Below are 25343 nucleotides of genomic sequence, written 5' to 3'. Positions count from 1 at the left end.
GTTTATCATTAAAATGATGATGATGATGATGATGATGATGATGATGGAGAAAGTATACTTGGATGGGTGGGCTTACTGTGGACCGCCAAGCACCTTGTCCTGCTTAATCCTTCACTGGCCCAGGGATTAAGTTTCTACCATTGATCTGTTTTATAGATGAATTTGCCCAAGGTCAGAGAGCCGAGGAAGCAGCCAGGATTTAAATTCCAGTCCATGAGGCTCCAGAGCCCGTCTCCCAGCCACATCATTGTGCCATTGCTTGTCTCCTCACCAGTCATCATGCCGCAGGGGCTCCAAGAAAGGAGGGTTCAGAGGAGAAGCAGTGGCTCCCAGGTGGGGGCTTCTTGGAGGTGGTGGCATTTGAATGCAGCCTTGAAGGATGGAGAGGAGGAAGGCAGTGGTGCGAAGAGCCTGCCATTCCTCCCAGAACCTGGTGGCCCACAGGCTCTGTAATTTGTCTTCTAGGATGTCACCACCCCCCATCCATGTGGGTGGAGGACAGAGCTCCGTACTGGAGGCTCTGCCATTTCCCAGCTTTTGTGACCTTGGGCAAGTCCCTACACCTCCTGGGGCCTGTTTCCTCTTCTGTAAAATGAGACCAAGGATGCCTATGGCTCATGAGGATGGAAGGGGATACCAGATGAATCTCCAGCTCAGAGACCGGGACCGGCCTGTGCAAGGCTCGCCCTGGGTGCTGGTTCTCCCCTTTCTTCTTTCTGCCTGAATCTCCTCTTGGGGCAGTGGGTTCACCTCTCATATGGGTACGTTTTCCTATAAGTGTCCCTCAAACAACCTTTTTCAAAAAGCAAATACCATTGCTGGATTTTTAGATCTTAGATCTGCCACCATCTAGCGCGTATATTACAGCCCCTCTTAGCCGTTAGCTCTTAACTGTTCCTCATATCTCAGCCCTTTGATGATTCTGGTTGCGTTTTCATGAGTCCTATTGACCATGATTACATCTTTCCTGAAGCTGAGCAACTAGAATCACTAAGCATCCTCTGGGCGAGGGTTGTACGGGGGTGAACCAGGGCTGCCACACCTTCTCCACTCTCCCCGGTCCTCTCCTGGAGCATGTGATCACTTTCTGTGCTTCTGGCATAGTCACAGGTGGCCCTGTGCTCACTTGCTGCTGCCTGGGGAGTTCCTTGAGGGCCAGGGCTGTGTGGTGGGCACCTGTTCTTTTTGCCTGTCCAGCAACTCTCCCCCATCTTCCAAACACAGCCCCTCAGGTTCCCCTTGGGAACTGCTCCACTCCTCCTCTTACTCCACGTGGTTTGGGTGAGACTCACACCATCGCCCAAGAGTGGCCAGGCAGACCCTGCCACCCCCACCAGGCACAGGGCGGGGACTGGCTCAGGGATGGGAATGGGGCCCCAGCCAGACCAACGGGGGCCCTCCTCAGCACTTTTGCTGGAACTATTAGAAAAGATGTGTTCTCTTCCCCTCGAGGTGGGATGTAAGTGTGGGGTTTCCAGTGGCTGCCTTGACCTCCGTGAGGGAAGTACCTGCCTGAGATGATTCCAACATGAGAAAACAGAACTGAGAGATGGAGAGTGACTGATTTCAGTGACCCAGTTTGAGTGCCTGGATCCAACTATGCCTGAAGTCAGTGTATCATCCTGGATTTGTTAATTTCACAAGTCAATACCTTTCATTGTTTAAAGTCATTTACCTTGGGTTCCTGTCCCTTCAAGCAAAGGAGCACTAACTAATACAGTCTGTGTCTCCCTCATTGCAATGTTCTCCTTCATACCAGTGGTAATGCTAGGCACTGAGAAGGTACTCAGTGGAATCCTGCTGAATGAATAGAAGAATAATGTCACCAGCATCTTGTGGGCAGCTGTGTTCTGGGAAGATGTCTAAGAACTCAGCCCAGTGATTGCACACCCCCTTCTTGGGTCACAAGGCAACGCAGATAAGCAGCCCGGGTTTTCACCTTCCTCTATGCCCAATATAAAGTTCAGAGGCTGGTTTTCTACCCAGTCTTGTAACTACATTTCCAAGTCAATTTCAGTTTATTCCCACAAAACTCCTCCGTAGTGAACTTAGATGGCAACCCATTGGCAACCCTGGCAGGTTTCTCTCCTTTTGATTATTGATGACAATGTCAAACAAAACATAAATAAGAAAGTACGGCCCAGCTCCACCACTTCCTGGCTGCATGACCGTAGGCAAATTGCTTGCTGTCCTGGTCTCCGCTTCCTTATCTGTAAAATGGGTGCAATAACTGTACCGGCTTCATCAGGTAGTGTGTGGATAAAACGAAATGATGGGGTTGAGGTGTGTGCCACACAGCTGGCACTCCAGCAAAGGTGCCTTTTCAGGCTTCATCTGATGACAGCTCAGGGGCACTCCTACTTTGCAGGTCTCCATTTGGAGGTGTTCTAGCTCTACTTTCTAATTTCCTGTCATCAAGCCAGCTCCCTCTTGGTGACAACACATCCCCCAAATTTTATGGCAGCTCCATGGTGACATATTTTTTAATGGCCTTTGTGTTGCAACCTCATCTCTGGATCTGTTCAGCTATGTTACTGGTCGGTGCCCTTTGATCACGCACATATTGATCTCTCGATTAATGAGAAGCAATTTGCTCATAAGGAACTATGACACTCTCCTCCCAGACAAGTCACATGCATATGATTCAGTGATCGCCCAGGTGTTCAGTGGCACCATCCAGCCTGCCGGAAACTGAATAAAAACATTCTGTTCCTGGCATTAATGATGATAAAAACCCACATAGGTCTAATCAGCACAAGCCTGGGTTTGAGGCTGCCCCTGGGACGGAGAGAGATGAGTGCAGAGCAGCTGGGCACATGGGATGTTGCCTGGCATTTCTGGCTGGTCCTGGAGAGTTGATCTATTCAGAAGTTCTCTACTGGGGGCGGGACCGCCTTGCAAGGAGGCATCTGGAATGCGGCCAGGTATTGTTGTCATAGATACTGGGGGTCTTAGTGGAATTAAGTAAAGGGGTGAGTAGGCAGGGATGCTAAACTCCTACAACACATGGGACAATCCCGCACCATAAAAACTTGCCCCATGCGACATGCCACCGGAGCCCCAGTTGACAAGCACCGGGAATCCAGCCCATCAGACAAGGGCTGAATTCACATTCAGAATAACAACCCGCAGACTCTCTTAACCTACAAGACCCCAAGCCCAGACCACAACACAAAGCCCCACATTAGTACCCCCGTCCTTCCCCCACCTGCAGATCTGTTTGGGGGGCCTGCAGTATTCCTCTGTTTGTTTTGTGCTTTGATTTGAATTCATTACCAACATTTTAAAAACTCAGGAGATTTCACCACACAAATCCAGATTTCCAGCTTCTCTGGCCACCTTGGAGGATATGCACCCCTTGGCCCGTGAGAGTTCCAGGTGCCCACTGTCCCCACTGAGCCAGCTTCACTCCCTGCCTGTCCCCTCCTAGCATCGGAGTTTGCAAACCCAGCTTTCTGTAAGGTTCCAGGCCTGAAGACAAACCACAGTGAGCTGCAAATGAACTTGCGCAGCCCTGCAAAGGCACGGAGGACACGATATCCACTCTCTTTCAAGCCAGACCACAAGCCTTGACCCCAGTCACTACACATGGCATGGCTGCAGGCTTTTGTAAGAACCAGCACTCCAGAGTCAAAATCAGGACTGACTTAACTTTAAATGACATCAACCAACTTCAAACACAAGTGTAAAAGGACTCCTCCTTTACACAACAAGGCATGATTACAGGCTCAGATTTCCAGGGACCTTCAAAGCCTGTGAGATCACAGGCTGGCCTATTCAGGTGACTAATGCACAGGCCCTGCCAAATTCTAGCTTTTCATAACAAACCCAGCTTCTCCCAGAACCGAAGCAGGGAAGCGAGAGGCGGCTCTGACACGTCGAACAGTTTGCTACAGCTCAATCAAAAGATGCAATTAAATCAGTGAATGGAGAAATAGGAACTGGGATGGCAGATATTATTCCAAGCTTCTGAGTGGAGGGTGACTGCACCCCATTCCTGTGTGAAGGAGCCTGCATGCTGTTAATAAATCTAAATAGGATTTTGATTTGGTTAATATTAAGGGCAGCCGTTGAGCGGCTTCATCTTACCGGTTCCTCTGCTGGAGCAATATTAAATACTCATCGTGTTTCTCATCAAAGTCTGTCACCATGTCCTTAGTGTAACCCTGAAATGAAGAAACAGAGCGGTGTGATATCGGAATGCAGGGAAGCTTTACTGAAGCCTGGGTACAGCACACACCACACAGGAGGCCGAGAGGCAGAGAGGCTGACCTTGACGAAGGCCCAGCTCCCTGGGCGCATCACCCTGGTGACCCAGAGCCTCAGAGACCTTCTGATGGCCCACTGGGTCTTGAACATACACAACTAACAATCTACGAAAAGGAGAAGGTCGATTCCCCAGCCTTGCCACTGTTCTTTCCTCCCATGTCCTATAAAATCAAGGACTCTGGGAAGACTTGGGCTTTACTGTTTTCTCCACACTCATGATTTTGTGATCTCAGTTGTCCCAACCAGATGGAACCCAGATCAGTTGTTTAAGAGGGGAAGCTCATCTTTCTCTTGCCACTGTAAGAAAAACGCATGCTTATTATAAACAACTCAGTCATTACAAAAATATATGACCCCCAGGGCTTCCCTGGTGGCGCAGCGGTTGAGAATCTGCCTGCCAATGCAGGGGACACGGGTTCGAGCCCTGGTCTGGGAAGATCCCACATGCCGCGGAGCAACTAGGCCCGTGAGCCACAACTACTGAGCCTGCGCGTCTGGAGCCTGTGCTCCGCAACAAGAGAGGCCGCGACAGTGAGAGGCCCGCGCACCGCGATGAAGAAGTGGCCCCCGCTTGCCGCAACTAGAGAAAGCCCTCACACAGAAACGAAGACCCAACACAGCCAAAAATAAATAAAAATTAAAAAAAAAAAAAAAAAATATATATATATATATATATGACCCCTAGAGTGAAGGCTCCTTTAAAGCAGACATTTGTGGTTTCCTGCTTCCTCTTCCGGCCACAGAACTCTGAATTTCTTTGGGGGAACCATTCAGCCCCCTTTTTTCAGTTCACTGGCTTCCTTAGACACCCATGAAAGTTCCTTTGGCCTCCTCTTGGGTCACATGACCTTGGCCTTGGTCTCAACCATCAATATAGTACTTCCCTCAGCCACAACGATTCACTAGTCTAGGGATGAGCCATGGCCTGAGCACGGCCCTTGAAAGTCAGCCCTGGGACTTTGCTAATACTCCTGGGGAAAAAGCTGTTCTCTTTCCACTGGGGTGCTAAAGTGATGAGATGCAGGCCTGGAATTGCCTGAGAATGAAGTCAAGAAAGAAGACAGCAGATCCCAGAGATGGAGAGAGAGAGATTCCCAACGACATAATTTGAGCCCCTGGATCCACCCATGCCTGAAGAAGTACTGGAACAACTTAGTTATTTCTTTAAAGTTTCAGCTGAGCTTCTGTCCTTTGTAGCCAAAAGAATTATAAGTCATATACCGTAACCTGAACATTAGAGATAACCCCTATTAGAATTTGTTACAGCTTTATGGAGGGATAATAAATGTATAATAAACTATACATATTAAAAGCAACATGTATATACCAGTAAAACCCCCATTACAATCTGATACATATTTCTCTAGATGTTTTTCTTTGTTTACAATATACATATATTCATATTTATAAATACACAAACACACACATTCTTTTAAACAAAAGGATTATACTGTAAACAATGCTTTGTAATTTTCTATGTTTCTTAACTAACTTTTTGCCAAGGAATGGATTAAAGGGACAATATCAACTTCATTCTAGTCACAAGTCACAGGGATTAAGTGTTAAATGGCAAGTAAGACATTTGTAAGAGAAACACAGTTTGTGTAAAAATCCTAGCGATTATCATGGGAAGAAGAAAAAAAAAGAATCTCCATCATTCTCTTCTTAGCGCCTCAAAATCTGGCCTTAACCCCACTAATCTACCAGAACTCTCCCCAAGGGTGACTCATAACCTCCTTAAGCAAATATAATAGCTCTTCCCAACTTCATCCTTTTCGACTGCTCTGGGCCATGGGGAGCTGCTCCCACCCACCCGTCCCCAAATTCCCGTCCTGTAGCTTCTGCGGTTCTGGATGAGCCTCCCTTCCCTCCTGCGCCTTCTCTGGCTGCCCTTCCTCCTTGGCCTTGGATGTGGATGGTCACTGTCTCTCCATCTCACCCCTCTGGGTCTCTCTCCCTCTGGCTTCTCTTCTTCCGATACAAGGAAATGGGTCCCCTGGATGGGGGAGCCAGAGAGTCACTGCTAGCCCAGGGCTGACAGCCCAGTCCCCTGCTCTCCCCTTTTCCTATAGGACTCCAGGTTGTGGCCGTCTGCTTCCCTCCTTCCCTGTCACCCCCACTTTTCCTCCCGGGCTCCCCTCTCTCTGGGCCACCTGGGGATAGGATGCTGTACTCCCATCTTCTCTCACCCTGATGTCTCTGAAGCCTCTGGATTTTCCTGGGGTTTTCCGGCTTAGCTAATCTGGCCAATCAGGAAGTGGGGAATAATAAGAAAGGGTGATGTTATGAAATCATAAGAAATTTAAACAAACTAGCAATAGGTGTTCCTATTCCTATTTCCCTGGCTTCCTGAGATGCCCAGAGATGCTCCCTTGTCCTCCTCGGGACTGAGCCCTGCCTCACCTTGGCTGTGAGAAAAGCACTGCAACCTCCGCCCTCTGGACAGCTGGTTGGTTGCGGGACACTGGGTCTGGAGAGGATTCTCAGTTCCTTCCATAACAACATGTGTACGATGCGGACAGCTGACGCAGCAATTCCATATACATGATTCTCCTTTGATCTTTGCAGCAGCCCTTGAAGTGGTTATTATTACCCCATTTAAGATACAAGGAAACCCATCCCATGCATCTTCCCGGAATAAGGATCCTACTCCATGGCAATTTACATAACCATTTTGAGATATTAAAATGACCACTGATATATTATGGTATGGAATGAAAGAGTCAATGACATTTTTAGATGAAATATGAGACTTCAGAGAAATCTCAGCTTGGGGTGGGCTGTCCTGGGCTTTTACCTCAAACCCTCCGGGAATACATTTATTCGCCTCTGCCAGGAGGGAGATGTCATAGGAAAGATTTGAAGAGCTCAGGCATAGATCCAGCCAAACTTCTCACCAGCCCCGTGCTTCTCAAATGCTGATGTGAACACAAATCACCTGGGGATTGTGCTGAAATGCAGGTTCTGGTTCAGTAGGACTGGGAAGGGTCCCAAACCGACACGTCTAACAAGCTCCCAGGCAATGCCCGTGGGCCACACTTAGCCAGCAAGGCCCTAGACCAGCCCAGCTTATTCCCCACTATTCACAATACACCCACCTCTAATCAGATCAGCACTGAACTTGAGCTGCGAAGAATGTGAGCTTTGGAGTCCAGGCCTGGCTCCAAGTCACAACAGTGCTATTTGTTGCCTTATCTATCAAATGGAGGTAATAATAGTACCTGTCTGGTTGGATTTGTCTTTCCCTCACAGGGTCAAAGGTGGGTTGGATGCAATAACAATAAAAAAGCCACAGCACAGTACCTGGCACTTGGGTAGTTCTCAATGAATGTTAGTTACATTTGCATTTATGGAGTTCTATTATTTAACTAGTACTATCCTGGCCCCTCCCCACTCCCAGCCAGCTCATTGCTATCCTGATGCCTTAATCATTCGATTCCCCTTCCCTCCAACCTCCACCCAAATCCTCTCCAAGGCCCAGCTCAGCTCCCCAGTTCTCCACGAAGCCTTCCCCTACCATTCTTATCCCCGCTCACTTCAGCTCATTCTGAAACCCTGCAATTAGTATTAAATTATATACAATACAGGGTGAAATCATATATAATTAAGTGCTACATTGTAAGCCTTTAACTATATCTATTGCTCACTCATTATCTGGGGATTTGGAGACCTGGAGGTGAGTCCTGAACTCTGCTACTTACCTTCTCTGAGCCTCAGTTTCCTCATCTGTAAAAAGGGAATAGTAATAAGGTCTACCTCGCAGGGCTGCTCTAAGGATTAACTAGGAGAAAAGTAGAATTAATTTAGGATTCGTTTCTTTCTTCTTCTTATTGATTCCCCAGCTGGATTATAAATTCCTGGAGCACAGAACTGGGAAAGGAGGGGACCATCATGTGGGAAGCCTGGAGTCCTGGGCCCGGGTCTCAGCTTCAACAACATCCAGCTCCGTGATAACTGCTAAGGCTGACCAAGTACCCACCTGGTTAACCCTCACCCTGGTCAGACATCAGACACGACCTCTCCCCAGCACGGCATATTTCACTTTGCTGAGGCTTTATTTCTCAGGCTATAAAGCGGAGGCATTAATTAATATTTAAGGCATCCCACGTCCTTCTATGTTCCATGAAGAGATCTGTCCAAGAGTGACACCAACATAGAGGGAGCAGAATTGAGGACACAGAGAGACAGACCAGATAGAAAGTAGAACTTCTTAACCATGTTCAACCCCCATAACCAGCCCCACGTGGAGCCAGCACTACCTTGGGCTTTTAAGTCACAAGAGCTAATACATTCCTTTCTTTACTCAAGCCACTTTGAATTGTGTGTGTGTCTGTGTGTGTGTGTGTGTGACTCACACTTGAGTGAGTTCTCGGTGGTACAGTGGAAGAACTAATACTCAGAGGTGTCTGAATCTGAAGTCTCTGCCATGTCCTACGGCCAGAGGAGCATTTAGTAGAGGATTAAAATAATTCCTTAATGAATATTCTCAACGATGGCCCTAAGCCCACAGAAAGCGACGATCCAAATGTATCTCACAGTACAAAACTCCTACTCTTCCTTCAAAACCCACCCTAGTGATCTCCCAGTGATTCTGTTCTTTGTGTCCCGGTGCTGTATAGTAAGTCCTTAATGCATATTAGTTGAATGAAAAGGTATAGTTCTGAGTTTGTTTTTTGCAGCTTTTGCTGACATATCAGATGTACTCCCATACTCAAAACAAGAACAATAAATACTCCGCATTCAGTATGCTTACATTGCGAAACCTAAAGCAATGGCTGAGACTGCCTCCTAGAGGTGGATCAAAACAACCCAAACACTGAAGCAAAGGTTGGAGTGTCGCATGCCCTGGGTAGATGTGCCAATAAAATCACATGCTATTTGAATACCAGGTGGATAATCCAAAGAAGACTTTGGGTTATTTCTCAAATACCTATGCACCATTATTTACTGCAACCAATGTACACCTTGAGACTTTATACTTAGTTTCAGGTTTGTAGAATATTGACGCAGATCCAGAATCTAGGGCTTCCTCCTGGTCTCCAGGACACGGTACGCTGTATCTTTATGAAAATGTTTTTCTTCCACGGCTATCTAAAAAATCATTTTCAATACATCACCACTAGAAAATAATTAACGTTTCTTTGTATTCTCAGAAAAGTTTCCTTGTAAGATGGCAATGTGTATTATAAACTATCTTTTAGGCTGGCAAATATAGATTTTTCTTTTTTTAATCTTGAATGAGCTTGCTTCAAAAAGGAAACTTTATATTAACGCCATAAATGGAAAATCATTATCGCTTGCCATAAACAGAAGGCAAACAGAAATACAGCGCTACTGAAATAGGACGTTTACATGCCACCTGCAGTGTTGTGCAAGTGTGCAAACCACATAATGGGAAGCTCAGTGCCCGAAATTCCACATCCACACAACCTCGAGAGGCAGGAGGCGCTGACCTCATTTCCCCAATTCATCTGTTCACTCAATATTTATTGAACACCTCTTCTGGACACACAGTGGGCACATCAAAGTCTCCACTATCACGGAGCTCACATTCTAGCGAGAGGAGACAAGTGATTAAAAGAAAAAAAAAAAAAAGTAAATATATAGTATGTCAAGTGATGCTCGGTGCTACAGAAAATAGGAAGTAGAGAAAAACAGGGAGTGGGGAGAGAGGTGTTATTTTAGCCAGGGGCTCAGAGAAGGCCTCTGGTGAAATGACATTTGAGCAGAGACTGAAGGAAGTGGAGGAGAGGAACCTCTGTGGGAATCTGGACAAAGGGGGTTTCCAGGTGGCAGAAACAGCAAGTGCAAAGGCCCTGAGATGGAGGCGGAGGCCATGGCGAGGACTCTGGTCTTACTGTGAGGTGACCAGGAGACTAGTGGAGGGTTTTGAGCAGACCTGCCATGGGCTGAGGCTGTCCCCACCGTCCACCCTGAGGAGCACTCGGGAGGGGACGCAGGCCTGCAGGGCCCACTGGAAGCCCAGTAGCGTAAACAGCCTCTGACTGCTAAGGAGGGAACAAGGCACGCCTGCTCCTGAACTCGAAGACTGGTGCTAAACTGATTTAGGGCGGCTGTTACCCGTCAGAGCCTCTAATCCCACAGCACCCGTCACTTGGCCTGATGAGAGGAGAGAGGCGGCCTGGGTGGAACTTTCCCTCCAGTCTCCGCCGCCACCATCTGATTTGCATTCGAGAATTTTTCCTTCTAATGGAGTGAACCTCTCACAGAGCGCATCCATCACCAGGACCTTACCTATCACCTCCTGCCCAGCAAGCTGGGCTGCTTGAGCGGACGCTTTCCTCCCAGGGCTGCCCCCCCGCCCCCTGAAAGGGGAGCACTCAGGCCCCCTCCCCATTGATTCAACAAAGACTCCTTGAGCTTCTCCTATGGGTTGGGTGCTGCGCTAAGGGCCCGAGACAGAGATGGATGTAATCTGGCTCCACGACCCTCCTGACCTCACTCCCACCTCCCGCACCCCCCTCAGCCCAGTGGCTCTTCAGGCTGTTTCTCAGAGAGGCCCCTTCCTCCTCAGGGCCGAGGCACTTGCTCTTCCCCCTGCCTGGATGGCTTCCTGTTGTTCACGGGCATGTGTGGCCCTTCTTGGGGCCTCTTCTGACTGTCCCCGGCCTTCTCAGCCTCCTCAACGTGGCAGTACTTCCCTCTTTGGAAGTATCTCTGTTTGTCTGTTTGTGGTTCCCCTGCTGGGATGCCAGACCCATGAGGGCAGGGCCAGCGTATTTGTGGAAAGGAAGGGATGAGGAGGAAAAGAAAGAGAGGGAGGCAGGAAGACAAGGTCCCTGTCCTCAAGGAAATTAGAGGAGCAGCAAAGACACTGCTCTGAGGCCATGGAGTAGGTGCTGTGCCAGGGGCGGTGGGTGGAGAGGACGGGTCCTTGGCATGGCTCCGGGGCTGGGCAGGCTCTACAGAGGAGAGGACGAGTGCCGACTGTGAGGAGCTCAGAGGTGGATGGGGCGGGCAGAGGAGGGACAGGAAGGGCATCCGGGCAGGAACAGTGTGTGCAAAGGCCCAGTGCTAGGAGACCCTGGGAGCTCATCTCGGGGCTGGGATGGAGAGTGGTCAGAGCATGTTGATTGATTGCAGGGGAGAGCCCTGGCTTCCGACATTCCAGCCAGCTTAAAGCCCGATGAGGGACAAAGCCTGTTTGTGCCGATGACAGATGCTGAGTGGTGGGGAAAGCCAGGAAGGTACTGAAATGTTCTGCTCAAGTCTAGGGCGGTGCAGTGGGGCTCAGGGTCCCCATTTTGATGCTGTCTCACACACTAGTCAAGATTTCTGCCGTGTGAGATCCTGGAGATCCAGGAATGTAAAGGAGACGGTTCGCCCCCATCTCCTCCCTGATCACGTGGGGCTGTGATCCTTTCCTCCCTCCCTCCGTCTCCCCTTCCCCCCCTTTAGGTTGACTGAGCACCTCCTATTCCACACGGGGACAAGTTCCCTTGCCTTAGGGAATGGACCGTCTAGGGAGGGAGGCCAACTTTAAGCAAACGACCCCACCACCAAAGTACATCGTCAGCCATTTCTGGAGGTAGGTGCGTGGTGCCTTGAGAGGTTTTCAATGGGAAACACGACTGTGGCAGGGAGGTGAGGTGACGCTCTGTGGAAGGGTGACAACAACCTCGATGTGAAGGACGAACAAGTTAACTTAGGGGCGCAGAGGGGGGTGTGCTCTCAGCAAAATGAACGCACGTGTGAAGGCCACGTGGTGAGAGGGAGCAGACAGTAAGAGTGAGACAAGCTGGGATGTGGGACCCTTTGCTGCAGTGCTGCAGTGCTTGCACCTGGACAAATGTCTCCTCAAGCTACAAATTACAAAGAAACTATAAGGGACTAAAAATAACTGTGTGCATGTGCAAATTATAGACAAAAAGATACAGAAAGACCAAAAAAAAACCCAACTGCCACTTCTGAAGGGCCGGGAGAAAAAGCAGGGTACTGCGCATGCCCCCTGCACACACCACCACCTAAGGGGTGGGCAGACCACCTAAGCCACGCCTCCGACCCCACCCCTGGACACACCCCTACCCTCACCCCATATAGGGTACCGGCTCCCCACCCCGCCGCCCCACCTCAGGGAGCAAGTAAGGGGACCTGTTATTTGTTCTTGCTCCTTCCGGCGGCTGCAGGGGCCTCAGTAAAGCCTTGCCTGAATTTCTTGTCTGGCCTCTAGTCAATTTCTACTGCTTGGGGAAGGCCAAGAACCCTGGTCAGTATCAAGAGGGACAAGGAATGACAGAGGGGCTGGAGCCGGGGGGCAGGGGAGCAGGGGTTGACTCGGGACTCAGCGGGCAAGACCACCATGTGGGCCACAGCAGGGAGTTTTTCCCTTAAGCCCAGACCAATGGGAAGCCACGTGGGGTTACTGGGGTAGAGGGTGGAGGCTGGAGTGAGAGGCAGCTGGGAGTGGGTGCTGTGGGTGTTCGGACAAGAGGTGTCAGTCAGCCACATGGAGGAAGCAGGGAGAACATGTTTCCAAGGTGAGGGCAGAGGACCTGGTGATGGGCTGGAAAAAGGAGGCGAGGAAGAACGAAGTATTGAGGATGATTGTGCAGCTTCTGGCCCGGGTAACTTGGAGGGACAGTGGTGCCATTCTCGGAGAGGTCAAGGCTGGAGGAGGGGCGGGGCTGAGTGTGGTCTGGAGCAGTCGTGTGGATACTCTGAGGCACCCAAGAGGCGCAGTTCGTGGACTGGCGGTTGGAATGTATAGGTTTGGGGTTCAAGGTTTCATGGCACAGTTAAGATGCCCCTTCCTCCCTGCTCACCCCCATCCCAGGCTGGGTTACACCCTCCCTCAGCTGTGCTCCTGAAGCATCTTCACAGACTGTTCTCTGTCGGGACACTGATGAAAGCCACCATGGACATGGGCCTAGGTGTGCATAGTGGACGCTGTGCTACGGGCCCAGATCACCCACTCACACCCCAGCTGCTGGGAGCTGTGTCCCTTCCCAGAGAGAAGCCTGTCTTGCCCCAGGTTATGTCTGATCTCTGATACTGATTAATGACAAGGGTACCAAGACCCAGGCTCCTTGCCTCAACTGGGAACATCTCTGAAGGGCCACCCATCCCCACAGCTCCCTGTGGGATCAGCAAGGCCGGCATCACAGTTCAGCTCCTCCCTCTGTCCAATCCTGCTTCCCTCATCCTCACGGGTATTGTTCCTGAGATCCCTCCCCAATCAGCCTCCTGCATGCACATCTCCATCCCACAGTCTGCTTCCTGGGGACCTACGGCAGTTACTTGACCATGAACTCCCAGGGCAGAGCTGAATCTTGTTACATCAAAGGCCACTGGTAAACGCAAACTGAATTGAATGGACAGTCCTGACTCAGCCAGGACTTCCCACAATGGTCCTGAATTCAAACAGGACAGACCCAAGTCCCCCAAAAATGAATTCCTCGGACCACGGGGCCCAATATTTAATTCTGAAACATGGTTGCCATGAAGGTGTGTGACATAGGTCCTCAATTTCCAGGCCTTAGTTCGACAGCTAAACAGCCAAGTTGGGTGGTAAGGAGTCGGCTGTGAAGCCAGGCACCTGGGTAAGAATCCCATCAGGCTCTTTTGAGTGGGAAAAGATACTTGTTCCTAAGTTTCCTCAGCTGTCAAACTGGGATGCCATCCTAGCGGTGTTGTTCATAATAGCCCCCAAAGTGGAAGCAACCCAACTGTCCATCAATGGATGAATGGATAAACAGGCTGTGGCATATCCATACAATGGAATATCATCTGGTCACAGAAAGGAATGAAGCACAGGCACATGTGACCACATGGATGACCCTGAGAACATTATGCTAAGTGCAAGAAGCCAGACATAAAAGGCTACATTTTGTATGATTCCATATACATGAAAGGTCCAAAATAGGCAAATCCACAGAGACACAAAGTATCAGTAGATCAGTGGTTGCCAGGGAATGGGGGAAAGAGGAATTGGGAGTGACTGCTAACAGGTACAGGGTTTCTATATGGGGTGATCTAAATGTTTTGGAACTAAATAGCAGTGATGGTTGCATAGCTTTGCGAATATCACTGAATTGTACACTTTTTTTTTTTATTTGCTGTGCCGTAAGGCATGCGGATCTTAATTCCTCGATCAGGGATTGAACCTGTGCCACCTGCAGTGGAGGTGCGGCGTCTTAACCACTGTACCGCCAGGGAAGTCCCGGAATTGTACACTTTAAAACGGTGAATTTTGTGTTACATAAATTGTATCTCAATAAAAAAAGGCAAAAAAAAAAAAGTGGGATGACGATTAAAAGCCTCCACCTTATAAACACAAAATATTTAGAATATTGCCTGGTGTGTAATACATGCTCGATAAACGTTAGCAATGAAGATGATGCTGATGAGAAATAATTCGAAGTTTCTAATTACGATGGCACAAAATCTGAACTTGGAGTTGACCCTAGACCCAGTTCCCTGAGCTAACCCTAAAGGCATTTTATACCACAAAGTTAACACCCGCCTGAAATTCATGCAAAGAAAAGATGACGTAACTTCTCAAAGGCTGCAACTTTCCTTTTCCCGTGTAGGAAGGGGAGAGCAGCTGGGTGTAGGATTCGGTCTGCCTCAGGAGTGGGACTGCAATCACACCCTCGGAACAGGCGCTAAGCTGGTGACAAACACAACCTTGGTCATGCACCAACCCTTGAATGTGCCGTCGAGGGTGGCAGGCAAAGGATGCTCTCAGGCTGGGGTCAGGACAAGGGGCCCACTGATGGAGGAGTTGGTCTGCTCTAATAAAAATAGCATTTTTATAATGTCTTGATTGGTGTGTTTGTCAAAAGGGGACGACTTCAAGCTGGTGAGGAGGGCTAGGAATAGAAACTGGCTGACAGGGAAGAAGCCAGGCGTGCAGGCTGCGGGAGAGATGGTATTTCATTTGTGCTAATCTATTTTCAGGAGGAAAGGAAGGGATTGGGAGCATCTCTCCCAGCCCCTAAAGTAGCCTGTGTCCTCCCTGAATGTGGGTTCTTAAAGAGCAGAACAGCAGCCCACAAATTCCCTTCTCGGCTTCCTGCTCGCTCCTTCCAACCCACAGCCTGCCACTGTGCTTTGCACGACAATACAGATCCCTGTGGCCTCCCTCATGAAAAACCTGCCACAGCTGGCGACTAAGGTGACAGAGGCACTTCAGGGGGCAATGGCAGTCTCCGCTAAACAAGACAAAACAAAACCCTGAATAGCTTCGGTCTACTCAGACCCAGACATTTCACTCCTTGGAATCTACCAGAAAGACTCACACAGGTGCCGGAGGAGGAATGTACAAAATGCTAATGCCCTCCATCTGGAAAATGACTAAATAACCCACAGTCTGTCCATAACATACCGTAACAAGTTTAGAAAAATCTGGGTTTGTTTGTAACACCGAGGATGGATCTTGGAGACATAGTTCAGAGAAGAGAGGCAAATGACAAGTTACAAAAGCACAAATGACACGTTCATTATGACACCGTTTTGTTAAAATACATACACTCCCCAAATACCACATATATTTTATGGATACACTCGACTATGTGGATGTGCAGAGAAAGGTCTGGAAGGATGCATGCCAAGCTTGTGACAACAATTAGTCCAGGAGGGGAAGGCTGGGATTAGGGAGGGTTGGGAATTGGCAGAAGGGACTCAAGGCTTATCTAGAGGGTGAAAAATATTTTCTTAAGGAAGCTGTTTTCTTGTATTACTTGCCTAACTAATGACCTCCATCCACCCACTTCCCTTCTCCAAAAAGTAAGAAAAAAAAAAAAAAAAAAAATCAATGGTTCCACATTCCAGACAGATGCAGCCTGACATGACTTTTCCCCAGAATTCCAGATTCCCATACCCAGCTGCGGGTTCAATCGAGGTCTTGTCAGGGTTTAAGCTGAATTCCTGATCTTCCCCCTAAAACCCGCCCCCACTCTCGTGCCCATCTTAGGAGATGACCAATCTCTCTGGTTTTCAGACCAAAACTTAAAGTCCTTCTTGACTCCTCTCTCTCTTCCCCACCCATATCCTGTCCAACCACAGATCCAAGCGACTCCATCTTCACGATGCTTGGGACCTGGCGCCTTCTCTGCTCCTCCACTGCCGCCCCCGCAAGTCCGAGCCACCGTCACCTCCACAGAGTTTCTGCAACAGCCCCGACAGGTCTCCCCATCTGCCCTTCCCCACTGTCTGTTCTCCACATACAGCCAGGGAGCATATCCTGCTAAAATCGGGTCCTGGCCCTCTTTCACTGAAAATGTTCCCATGACTCCCCTCTCACTCAGACGAAAGCCCAAGTCCTTACTAACGGCCACAAGGCCCTCCACGACCTGGCCTTTGCCCCTCTCCTCGCCTCCCACCACCCTGCCCCTCATTCCCCCAGTTCGGCCTCCACCCTCAGGTCTCTCGTCTTTGCTGTCTTCTCTGCCCAAAGCTCTCCCCTCTCACCTCCTTTGGTCTCTGCCTGAGGACCTATGTAACAAAACAAGCCGCCTAGCAGCCCCCATCCCGCTTCCCTGCTTTATTTGTTTCCCTGCTACCCTTTATATTTCACTCATTTATTTGCTTGGTGTCTGCCTCTAACCACTGGAACACAAGGGTGTGGATTTGTGTCTGTTTTGTTCACCGAGAAATCTACAAGCCCCAGGGCAGTGCCTGGCACACAGCAGGTACTTGACAAACATTTGCTAAGTGGACGCATGAACTGATTGCTCTATGCTGGCCATATGTGGTTTACACGTATTACCTCACTAAATCACCACCACAACAACTAACAAAGTAGGTAGTATTACCTCCATTTTACAGTTATGGAAACTGAGGCACAGAGAGTCACCAGTGAAAAAGTGGCAGAGCTGGAATCTGAACCTAGCTTTACTGGGCTCCAAAGTCTGTGCTTATCCTCTTAAGTATCAGGTCCCTCATCAAAGTTGTGTGTGAGTCCTGTGACGGCCAGCACTGAGGCATCTGCCGAGTCACCAAAGAAACAAGCAAACCAACCAACCAACCAAGGGTCTCAGAGCCCTGATCTGGGACATGGTGAGGCATTAGGTGGGTGCCTGAGCTGTCCCGCTAGAGACACAGGCCAGCCTTCAACAGCACCACCACAGGAGCTGCCCTGGGGCCACGTGCCCGGTGTAAGGAACAGAGCATCAACAATACAAGCTTCAGCATCAGATAAACCAGGATTAAGTCTTGATTCCTCTACTTACTTGCCATTGACTCTGGGCCTCCCTTTCATTTGTAAATGTACAAATGTCATGGGGCAGGGCTCTGGATGTCACCTGCCCCATGGCCACCAGGTCATAGCACTGAGAATCCTGGAGGTGATGTGCAGACAGTGTGATCCCACCACTGCCCAGGAGCAGGCACCTGACCCAAGCAGAGCCAATAATCCTGGGGAATTGGGACTAACAGGCTCAGGTAAGATCTGGCTGTTTTCTCAAAAGGGGGAACATGAACTCAGAGTTGCTGGCGGGATTATTTTCTGCCAGGTGAACTGAGAAACAGAGAAAGCTGGTTTGTACCAAGTGAGAAGAAGGACACAGATACTGACAGATGTAAAGATAAGAGCCATAGAGAGAGGATTTTCTGGGACCTTAGGGGCCCCAGGCATTGGTTCACCATTTTTGACACCGTTTTTGCCATCGTGCCACCCAGATGCATCCCTGCCCTTGGCTTCTGGGAAGCACCTGCCCTTTAGAGCTTTGTAATGAAGTAACATAGTTTAAAAAAAATAAACTCTATCTTTAGCAGAACAGGGACTAAGTCCTAAGTAATACAAATACTTACCTTATAGACTTGTTATAAGAAATAAAGATAATATATGAAAAATGCTTACCTCAGTGCCTGGCCTGTAAATAACACCCAATACATGGTTGCTAATATTATTATTATAATCAAGCCACAAGGACAGAGTATTACAGGAACTGGACAAATTAATCATCTTGCCCAGTCATCTAAATTACTCTTCCCCTGAGGGGTGGCATGCCATGGGGTTCTGTCCTTGGTCGTATCCCAGGCCGTAATTTTATCAATGGCCAGATCTGGCTGTTGAAGGCTGTTTATTAAGTCTGCAGATGATATTCAGATGGGCAGCACACAGAGTAAACTGGATGACGGAATCTGGGTTCAGATCAATTTCTACGGGCTAGAGACGGATCAAGAAAAGGTTGATAAAATGCGTCATGGCCAAGGTAAAGGTCCTATACAAGGAGAGGCACTGGAAAAGTCTGCTTGAGAAAAGTTCACGAGACAAAGGCAGGGCTTTTAGCTAATGTGTTCAGTATGAGCTAACGGGGTGATGTGGCTGCCAAAAACTGCCACCACCACAGCAAACATGACGAGTGTGTTAGAAATTTTGTCAGGATCAGAGAGAAGAAGGGAACTAACACGTTTCAGCACCTACTGTGTACCAGGCCCCACCTTAAACACTTGACACACTATTGCAATTGATACTTTCATTAACCTATGAGGGGGTGTTATAATCATTATTCCCATGTGACAGGTGAGGAAACTGAGGCTTAGAGAAGTGAAGGGACTTGACCAATGTATTGATAGTAGAGACCAGAGTTAGTATTGGAACCCAGTCCTTATTAGAAAGTACACTCCATCTCCACAGTCTACACTGATCTGTTCATAGTTGGAATATTCAGTTTGGTTCTGACACAGTGTATTTTTAGAGAAAGATGAACTTGTCCAGATGAAGGTGACCAGGAAGAGGAAAACTCTAATGAGAAGTCACCTTGAGACTGAATCAAGTTGGGAAGACCAAGAGCAAATACACACATCAGCCTCTCCCACCCAAGTCCACAGAAATGACACCATTTAAAATTCATAAGAGCACAGGAAGATATGGAGGGGTGCTACTGGCAGCTTTAAAATGTTGAGAAACTCCTGAGAAATGGATGGCAGACAGAACTGGATTAATGAAAAGAAGCACAGGCCAAATCCGAAGCTAGAAAGGACTGCTGGGATAGGGGAAGGTGGTCTTAGGCTGCTCCAAACCTAGAGGCAACACATTCTCCAGGGAGAGGAGGGGGCCTAAGGTCAAAGGTCAAACAGACTGATTGAGAATGCCTGTGGGGATGCTAGGAAGTGGCCCTTCAATCCACCCAGCTTGTAGGAGCTGTGACTGTGGGTCTCTGCGACAGAAAGGCAGGACGTGTCCAGAAGGAAAAGGAAGATTCTGTGCTCAGAAGACAAACTATTAGCATCACACTTCTTGTGGCAATTTCCACCCCTCTGTCCACAATCACTGGCGGCAAATTCGAGTAAAAAGAAATAGCATCCACAGAGGAGAAAACAGGGGATCAGAGTACATAGAAGAGCACATATTCACAAATCACCAAACATTCCAGGAAAACTCACACCATGAAAGAGAAGAGCCAACTCAACAAACGGAACTAACAACCAAAGAAACAGAGATAACGATGCAAGCAGAGATATTAAAAATACATTTAATATTCTTAGAGAGATAAGAGAGGACATTGACTCCATCAAACAAGAGCAACCTACTATGCAAAAGAATTAGAAATTATGAATAAAATATTTAATCATCAAAATAAAAAAAAAATCAAAAGACAATGAAGAACAGAATAGATACAGTTTTAGAGAAAATTACTGAGCTGGAAGATCAGACAGAGGTATTTCCCCCCAAAACACAGGAATAACACAAAGAGTACTGGCAAAAATAGCATAGGCTGTTAATATCCACTATTAGCAAGGTCTTAGAGAGTCCAGCATTCTCAAATATTTTTAGCAGGAGTATAAATTATTAGATTTTTCTTATGAGACTATTTCTAGATTTCTTGCCACATGAGCCAAACAAATCCCTGTTGTTAAGCCAAGGGTCAGCAAATTATACCCCACAGGGAAAATCTGTTCCACTGCCTATTTTTGTCAATAAAGTTTTACTGGAACACAGACACACTCATTAATTGACATATTGACTATGGCTGTTTTCATACTACAATGACAGAGTTGAGTAGCTGTGACAGAGACAGTGTGGCCTTTTACATAAAAAATTTGCTGATTCCTGGTTTAGGCCATTGTTAGTTGGGTTTCCTGTTCTTTGCAGCCAAATGCACTCCCAACTGAAACAATGACTAGAATTGTTTAAATAGAAAAAAGCCCAGAAAGATGAACATCCTACTGATAATAGGTTGTTTCTAGAAAGGGGAATTAAGTTGGGGTATGTTTGAGAGCAAAGTTTATTTAATGAGCAAACTTGAAATTTTAAAAATAATGACAACTAAATTATTTTAAAAATTTGCAATTTAATTTTTCTAATGAAAGAATAACTGAAGGTTTAATAACACAGTGGTAAAGAGTGAATTACTGATACATTTAAAAACATGGATGAATCTCACAGATATGTTTAACAAAAACAAAAGACAAAAAAAGTGCTTACTCTGTGAATCCATTTATATGAAGTTCAAATACAGGCAAAACTAATCTATGCTATTAGAGCCAAGATAGTGGTTACTCTTGGAGAGGTGTAGTAACTGGGAGGTGGCATGAAGATGTCTCCTGCGTTGCTAGGAATGTTCCATATTTTGATGTGGGTAGTGCTAACACAGGAGTATTCATACATGAAAATTCACAAAACTGTATGCCAAAGATTATCCCCTTTATTGTATATGTTATACCTCAATAAATAAATAAAAAAACTGATAAAGAATAATAGAAGGTAGGCATTTCTAATTGTCTCTTACTATGATCCTAATCCTGAAATATATATAGTTGCATAGGGAAAAGCTAGAAGGGAAAAAAAAAAAAAAAAGTAAGAGTAATTATATAGGTGGTAGGATAAGGACTAATTTTTGTAGCTTTCTGCTTCTTCTATTTTTCTACAATCAGCATGCATCAGTTCTTGAATCAGAAAGAGATTAAAAATGTCTAATGCTGGCCCCACTGAGGTAAATGCCTACAAATGTGAACTATACTGACCCTGCCTGCCCCAGCTACCCCAGCTGATGGAACATTCTATGAAGGGGACCCAGTGGTGGGACTTGAATAACAATAGCATACATTTAAACAGCACTTACAGGTATGGTCCTAAATACTTCATGTGTATTATTTAATTCTCTCAACAACCCCATGAGGTGGCACTATGCTTTCAGTTCCATTCTGCAGACAGAAACTGAAGCACAGAGAGGTTATGTAAAGTGTCAAAGACCACACAGTGAATTAAGAGATAGAACCAGGATGCAAACCCAAGCAGTCCGACCTGGACCCCTTCCCTGCCCTTGACCAGTCTTGCCATTCTGTCCCTCACGTGCCAAGCCATCTCCCAGGGCATCAACAGAGCATGAGCAGCCCAAAGAAAATTTTTTGAAAGAGTTTAGGCTTCTATATTAAAAACATAAAGGCAGGACTTCCCTGGTGGCTCAGTGATTAAGAATCCGCCTGCCATGGCAGGAGACACGGGTTCAAGGCCTGGTCCGGGAAGATCCCACATACCGCGAGCAACTAAGCCCGTGCACCACAACTACTGAGCCCACGCGCCTAGAGCCCGTGCTCCACAACAAGAGAAGCCACTGCTATGAGAAGCTCGCGCACCTCAACGAAGAGTAGCCCCCCCTCACCGCAGCTAGAGAAAGCCTGCACGCAGCAACGAAGACCCAACGCAGCCAAAAAAACACCAAAACCAAAACCAAAAAACAATAAAAGGGCATCAAAGTAGTCATCCTGGGAAAAGAAATGGAGAACTTTGTTGAACTTTCCTACACTTATTTCACAGTTTTTGTTTTGAAATACGTAGTGGGGGGCGGGGAGGGGCACATAATCTCTTCATTGGCCTCTAATGGGAATCTAGCCATCATTAACAGCGTTTAGCTGGAAGTCAGTGTCAGACTATCTCAGCTCATCAGGTGAGGAAACCGAGGCTTCCATTTATCTGGCAGTCACTGCCCCAGCCTCCCATTCACCCGTCCAGCTCTATGGTCCCAGGAGCCTGGGGTCCTCCAGTCTAGCTCTGAACCGGCAGCAGGGCCCATGGGGACGACAGGGGAGAGGCAGGGGCGTCCTGAGAGGGGCTGGGCGTCCCGTGTTTATCTCCCTCAACCTCACTGAGCCTCAGACACCTGAGGAGGAAGGACTGATAACGCCCATTTTACAGCTAAAGAAACTGAGTCTGGGAAGGGTGAAGAAACGTGCCTAAGCTCCCCCAGCTGCCTCCACTTTGCCACGTGCACAGAACGTGCAGGATCAGCTGGGCCCAGTGCTTGCTGTGTTAACTGGGGCAGGTGGCCTCCTTGCTCTGAGCTGACATTCCTCACGTGCGAGATGAGGATACTATCGCTTACCTCACCGAGTACTGTGATCATGGACGTGAAAGCAATTCCTTTTTCTTTTAATAAATGTATTTATTTTATTTATTTATTTTTGGCTGCAATGGGTCTTTGTTGCTGTGCGTGGGCTTTCTCTAGTTGTGGGGAGCAGGGGCTACTCTTTGCTGCGGTGCATGGACTTCTCATTGCAGTGGCTTCCCTTGTTGTGGAGCACAGGCTCTAGGTGCACGGGCTTCAGTAGTTGTGGCACACAGGTTCAGTAGTTGTGGCTCACGGACTCTAGAGCGCGGGCTCAGCAGTTGTGGCGCAAGGGCTGAGCTGCTCCGCGGCATGTGGGATCTTCCCAGACCAGGGCTTGAACCCGTGTCCCCTGCACTGGCAGGCGGATTCTTAACCACTGCGCCACTAGGGAAGCCCGAAAGCAATTCTTAACAACTGCGCTATTTGTCCGCTTTACCACACCCACTACACAGTGGCCAGGTGATGGACAGCGGCTTGGCTTTGCCTGCCCACCAGCCTTTCCCATTTCTTCTGGTAATTGGATCTTGATGGTACTTTGGGAAAACACCCCTTCCTTACCATGTGCTTAACGTGCGGACTCTCTTTTGCTGAAATTGCTGAGAGAATTCTAATAATGACAGGAAAAAAGTAAGAGAAGAGGAAGAAGCCTCTGTCACTCACTCACTTACTACATGTCAGGCACCGTTCAGAGTATCCCTGACAACCGGCAGAGGTAGGTGTTGCTCTCATCTCCATTCTACATATGAAGAAACCAAGGCTCAGAGGCAGATAAGCACTTGGGTCAGTGATGAGTCAGGATTTGACCCCAGGCTATCTGGCTCCAGTGCCTGTGTGGTTCCCCCCACCGCACCCCTGCACCCGTGAGCTATCCAGCATCTATGCAGTCGGCCTGGTGCTTCCAGTGGCCAGTTTACACTGAGCAGGACCAGAAGCTGGAGAATGGCCACGTCTTAGAAGAAGGCAGGGTCAGAAGGACTGAGCCAGAGCACCTGGATCCACCCATTCCTGACGTGGTCCACCCCTGAACTTTACAGCTAGGTGAGGCAACGGATTCCCTTTTTTGCTGACACTGGTTTGAGGAAGGCTTCTATCACTTGAACAGAGCCTAAGAGACACAGCTTGTGAACCCTAATGAAGTTGAAGTTCACAGGACCATCGGCTCTTATCAGACCCAGAGTAGTCACAGAGGAAATGGAGGCCCAGAGCGGGGAGAGTGAGTGTGCCTACTGTCAGCCACGGTGACTCAGGACTGGAGCCCAGGTGCCCTGACACTCTTACAGCCCTTGTTCTGCTCCTCCAGAGGTGTCCCCAGACTGAGGAACAATTCTACGGGCGCATTTTCACCCAGGACACATACCTTTCATCAGTAATTTGCAGGAACCTTCTTCCTTTAGATAGTATCATTCTTTTTTCTAATCATATTCTGTATTCTATAAAGTGATCTGGGGGGGCGGTGGAGAGGTGAAGGGAGACTCAGGGCAATTTCATGCCTAAGATCTGAGGATACAGGAAACTTTGATGATGCTCTGGTGAAGGGCACAATGCTTATCCAAAACCGACTCAGGAGGAAGAGGCTGTCAACATTATCTCCTTCTGGTCACAAATTGCAGCTCTCTGATGGGTTTTTTTTCCCCCGAGTTTAATCTTCTGCCGGAAGCTCAGCTGATACCAGGAAGGTTTCAGACATGTCAGTCTCCTCCCTGGCATTTTATCAGAAATTGATTCTCTTTGCTTTTCGAAGCTCAAGTCTTGGCCTTGCTGTTGTTCAACTTGGGTTACGGGCACGGCATCTGTATACACGTTTCCTGCAGCTCCCAGCCTGATTGCAGGGGTCTGGGAGTAGGTGGTGATTCAAGGGCAAGGTAATTCTCACAGGAGGGATTATGTGCTGTTCCATCACACCGAAGGGGTGAGGAACCATGGCCCAATCCGTGTCCTGCTTTTTCTTAAAAAGAGTTCTCATCCCCTTCCGACTCGGAAGGGATTAACAAGCCATTTTGCCCTCAATATAATACTAATTATAATACCAGTCCTAAATTATAATACTCAACACTCATCGAGTTCCTAGTAAGTGCCAGGCACTGTTCAAGGTACTTTACACGCATCAGCTCATTGAATCCTTACCTCACCCCTAGGCTGCAGCTTCTATATTACCCCTACTCTCTTTTTTCTTTTTTTTTTTAATTTTTATTTTATTATTTATTTATTTGTTTTTGGCTGTGTTGGGTCTTCGTTGCTGCGTGCGGGCTTTCTCCAGTTGTGGCGACCGGGGGCTACTCTTCACTGCAGTGCACGGACTTTTCATTGCGGTGGCTCCTCTTGCTGCGGAGCCCAGGCTCTCGGCGTGTGGGCTTCAGTAGTTGTGGCCCATGGGCTTAGTTACTCCGCGGCATGTGGGATCTTCCTGGACCAGGGCTCGAACCCGTGTCCCCTGCATTGGCAGGTGGATTTTTAACCACTGTGCCACCAGGGATTCCCTATATTATCCCTACTCTTTAGAAGAGGAAGTCAAGTCACAGACAGGTTAGGTATCTTGCCCAAGTGATGGCACGAGCCTAAGAATCCAGACTGTTTGGTTCCAGGGCTCACTTGGCTACGCTGCTTCAAACCCTGCCATGTGACTGCCCTGCCCTGCAGAAATCAGAAGCTGTTCATGTCACCAGGGGCCCCACTTGTCCAAGTTCTCAAAGCAATGGAGACCAAGAGCAAAAGAAGCAAAAAAACTGACAACGGTAACTTCACAACTGGGAACACATTTGGCAGTTGGATGTAAAATGG

General features: G+C 48.0%; 1 protein-coding gene across 6 annotated transcripts in view; it reads right to left on the bottom strand.

The window, feature by feature from the left end:
• Positions 1–25343, bottom strand: part of KATNIP (katanin interacting protein) — a 192162-nt gene that overhangs the window by 140651 nt on the left and 26168 nt on the right. For all 6 annotated transcript variants that reach the window (XM_059896806.1, XM_059896810.1, XM_059896807.1 and 3 more), the window contains exon 3: positions 4090–4166. In XM_059896806.1, the coding sequence (XP_059752789.1) occupies positions 4090–4166 (77 nt within the window). The remainder of the gene's footprint in view (positions 1–4089; positions 4167–25343) is intronic.

The sequence above is a fragment of the Balaenoptera ricei genome, chromosome 15 (genome assembly GCF_028023285.1).
Source record: "Balaenoptera ricei isolate mBalRic1 chromosome 15, mBalRic1.hap2, whole genome shotgun sequence".
Taxonomy (NCBI): Eukaryota; Metazoa; Chordata; class Mammalia; order Artiodactyla; family Balaenopteridae; genus Balaenoptera; species Balaenoptera ricei.
Note: the sequence above shows the minus strand (reverse complement) of the source record. Positions and strands in the feature narration are given on the sequence as shown.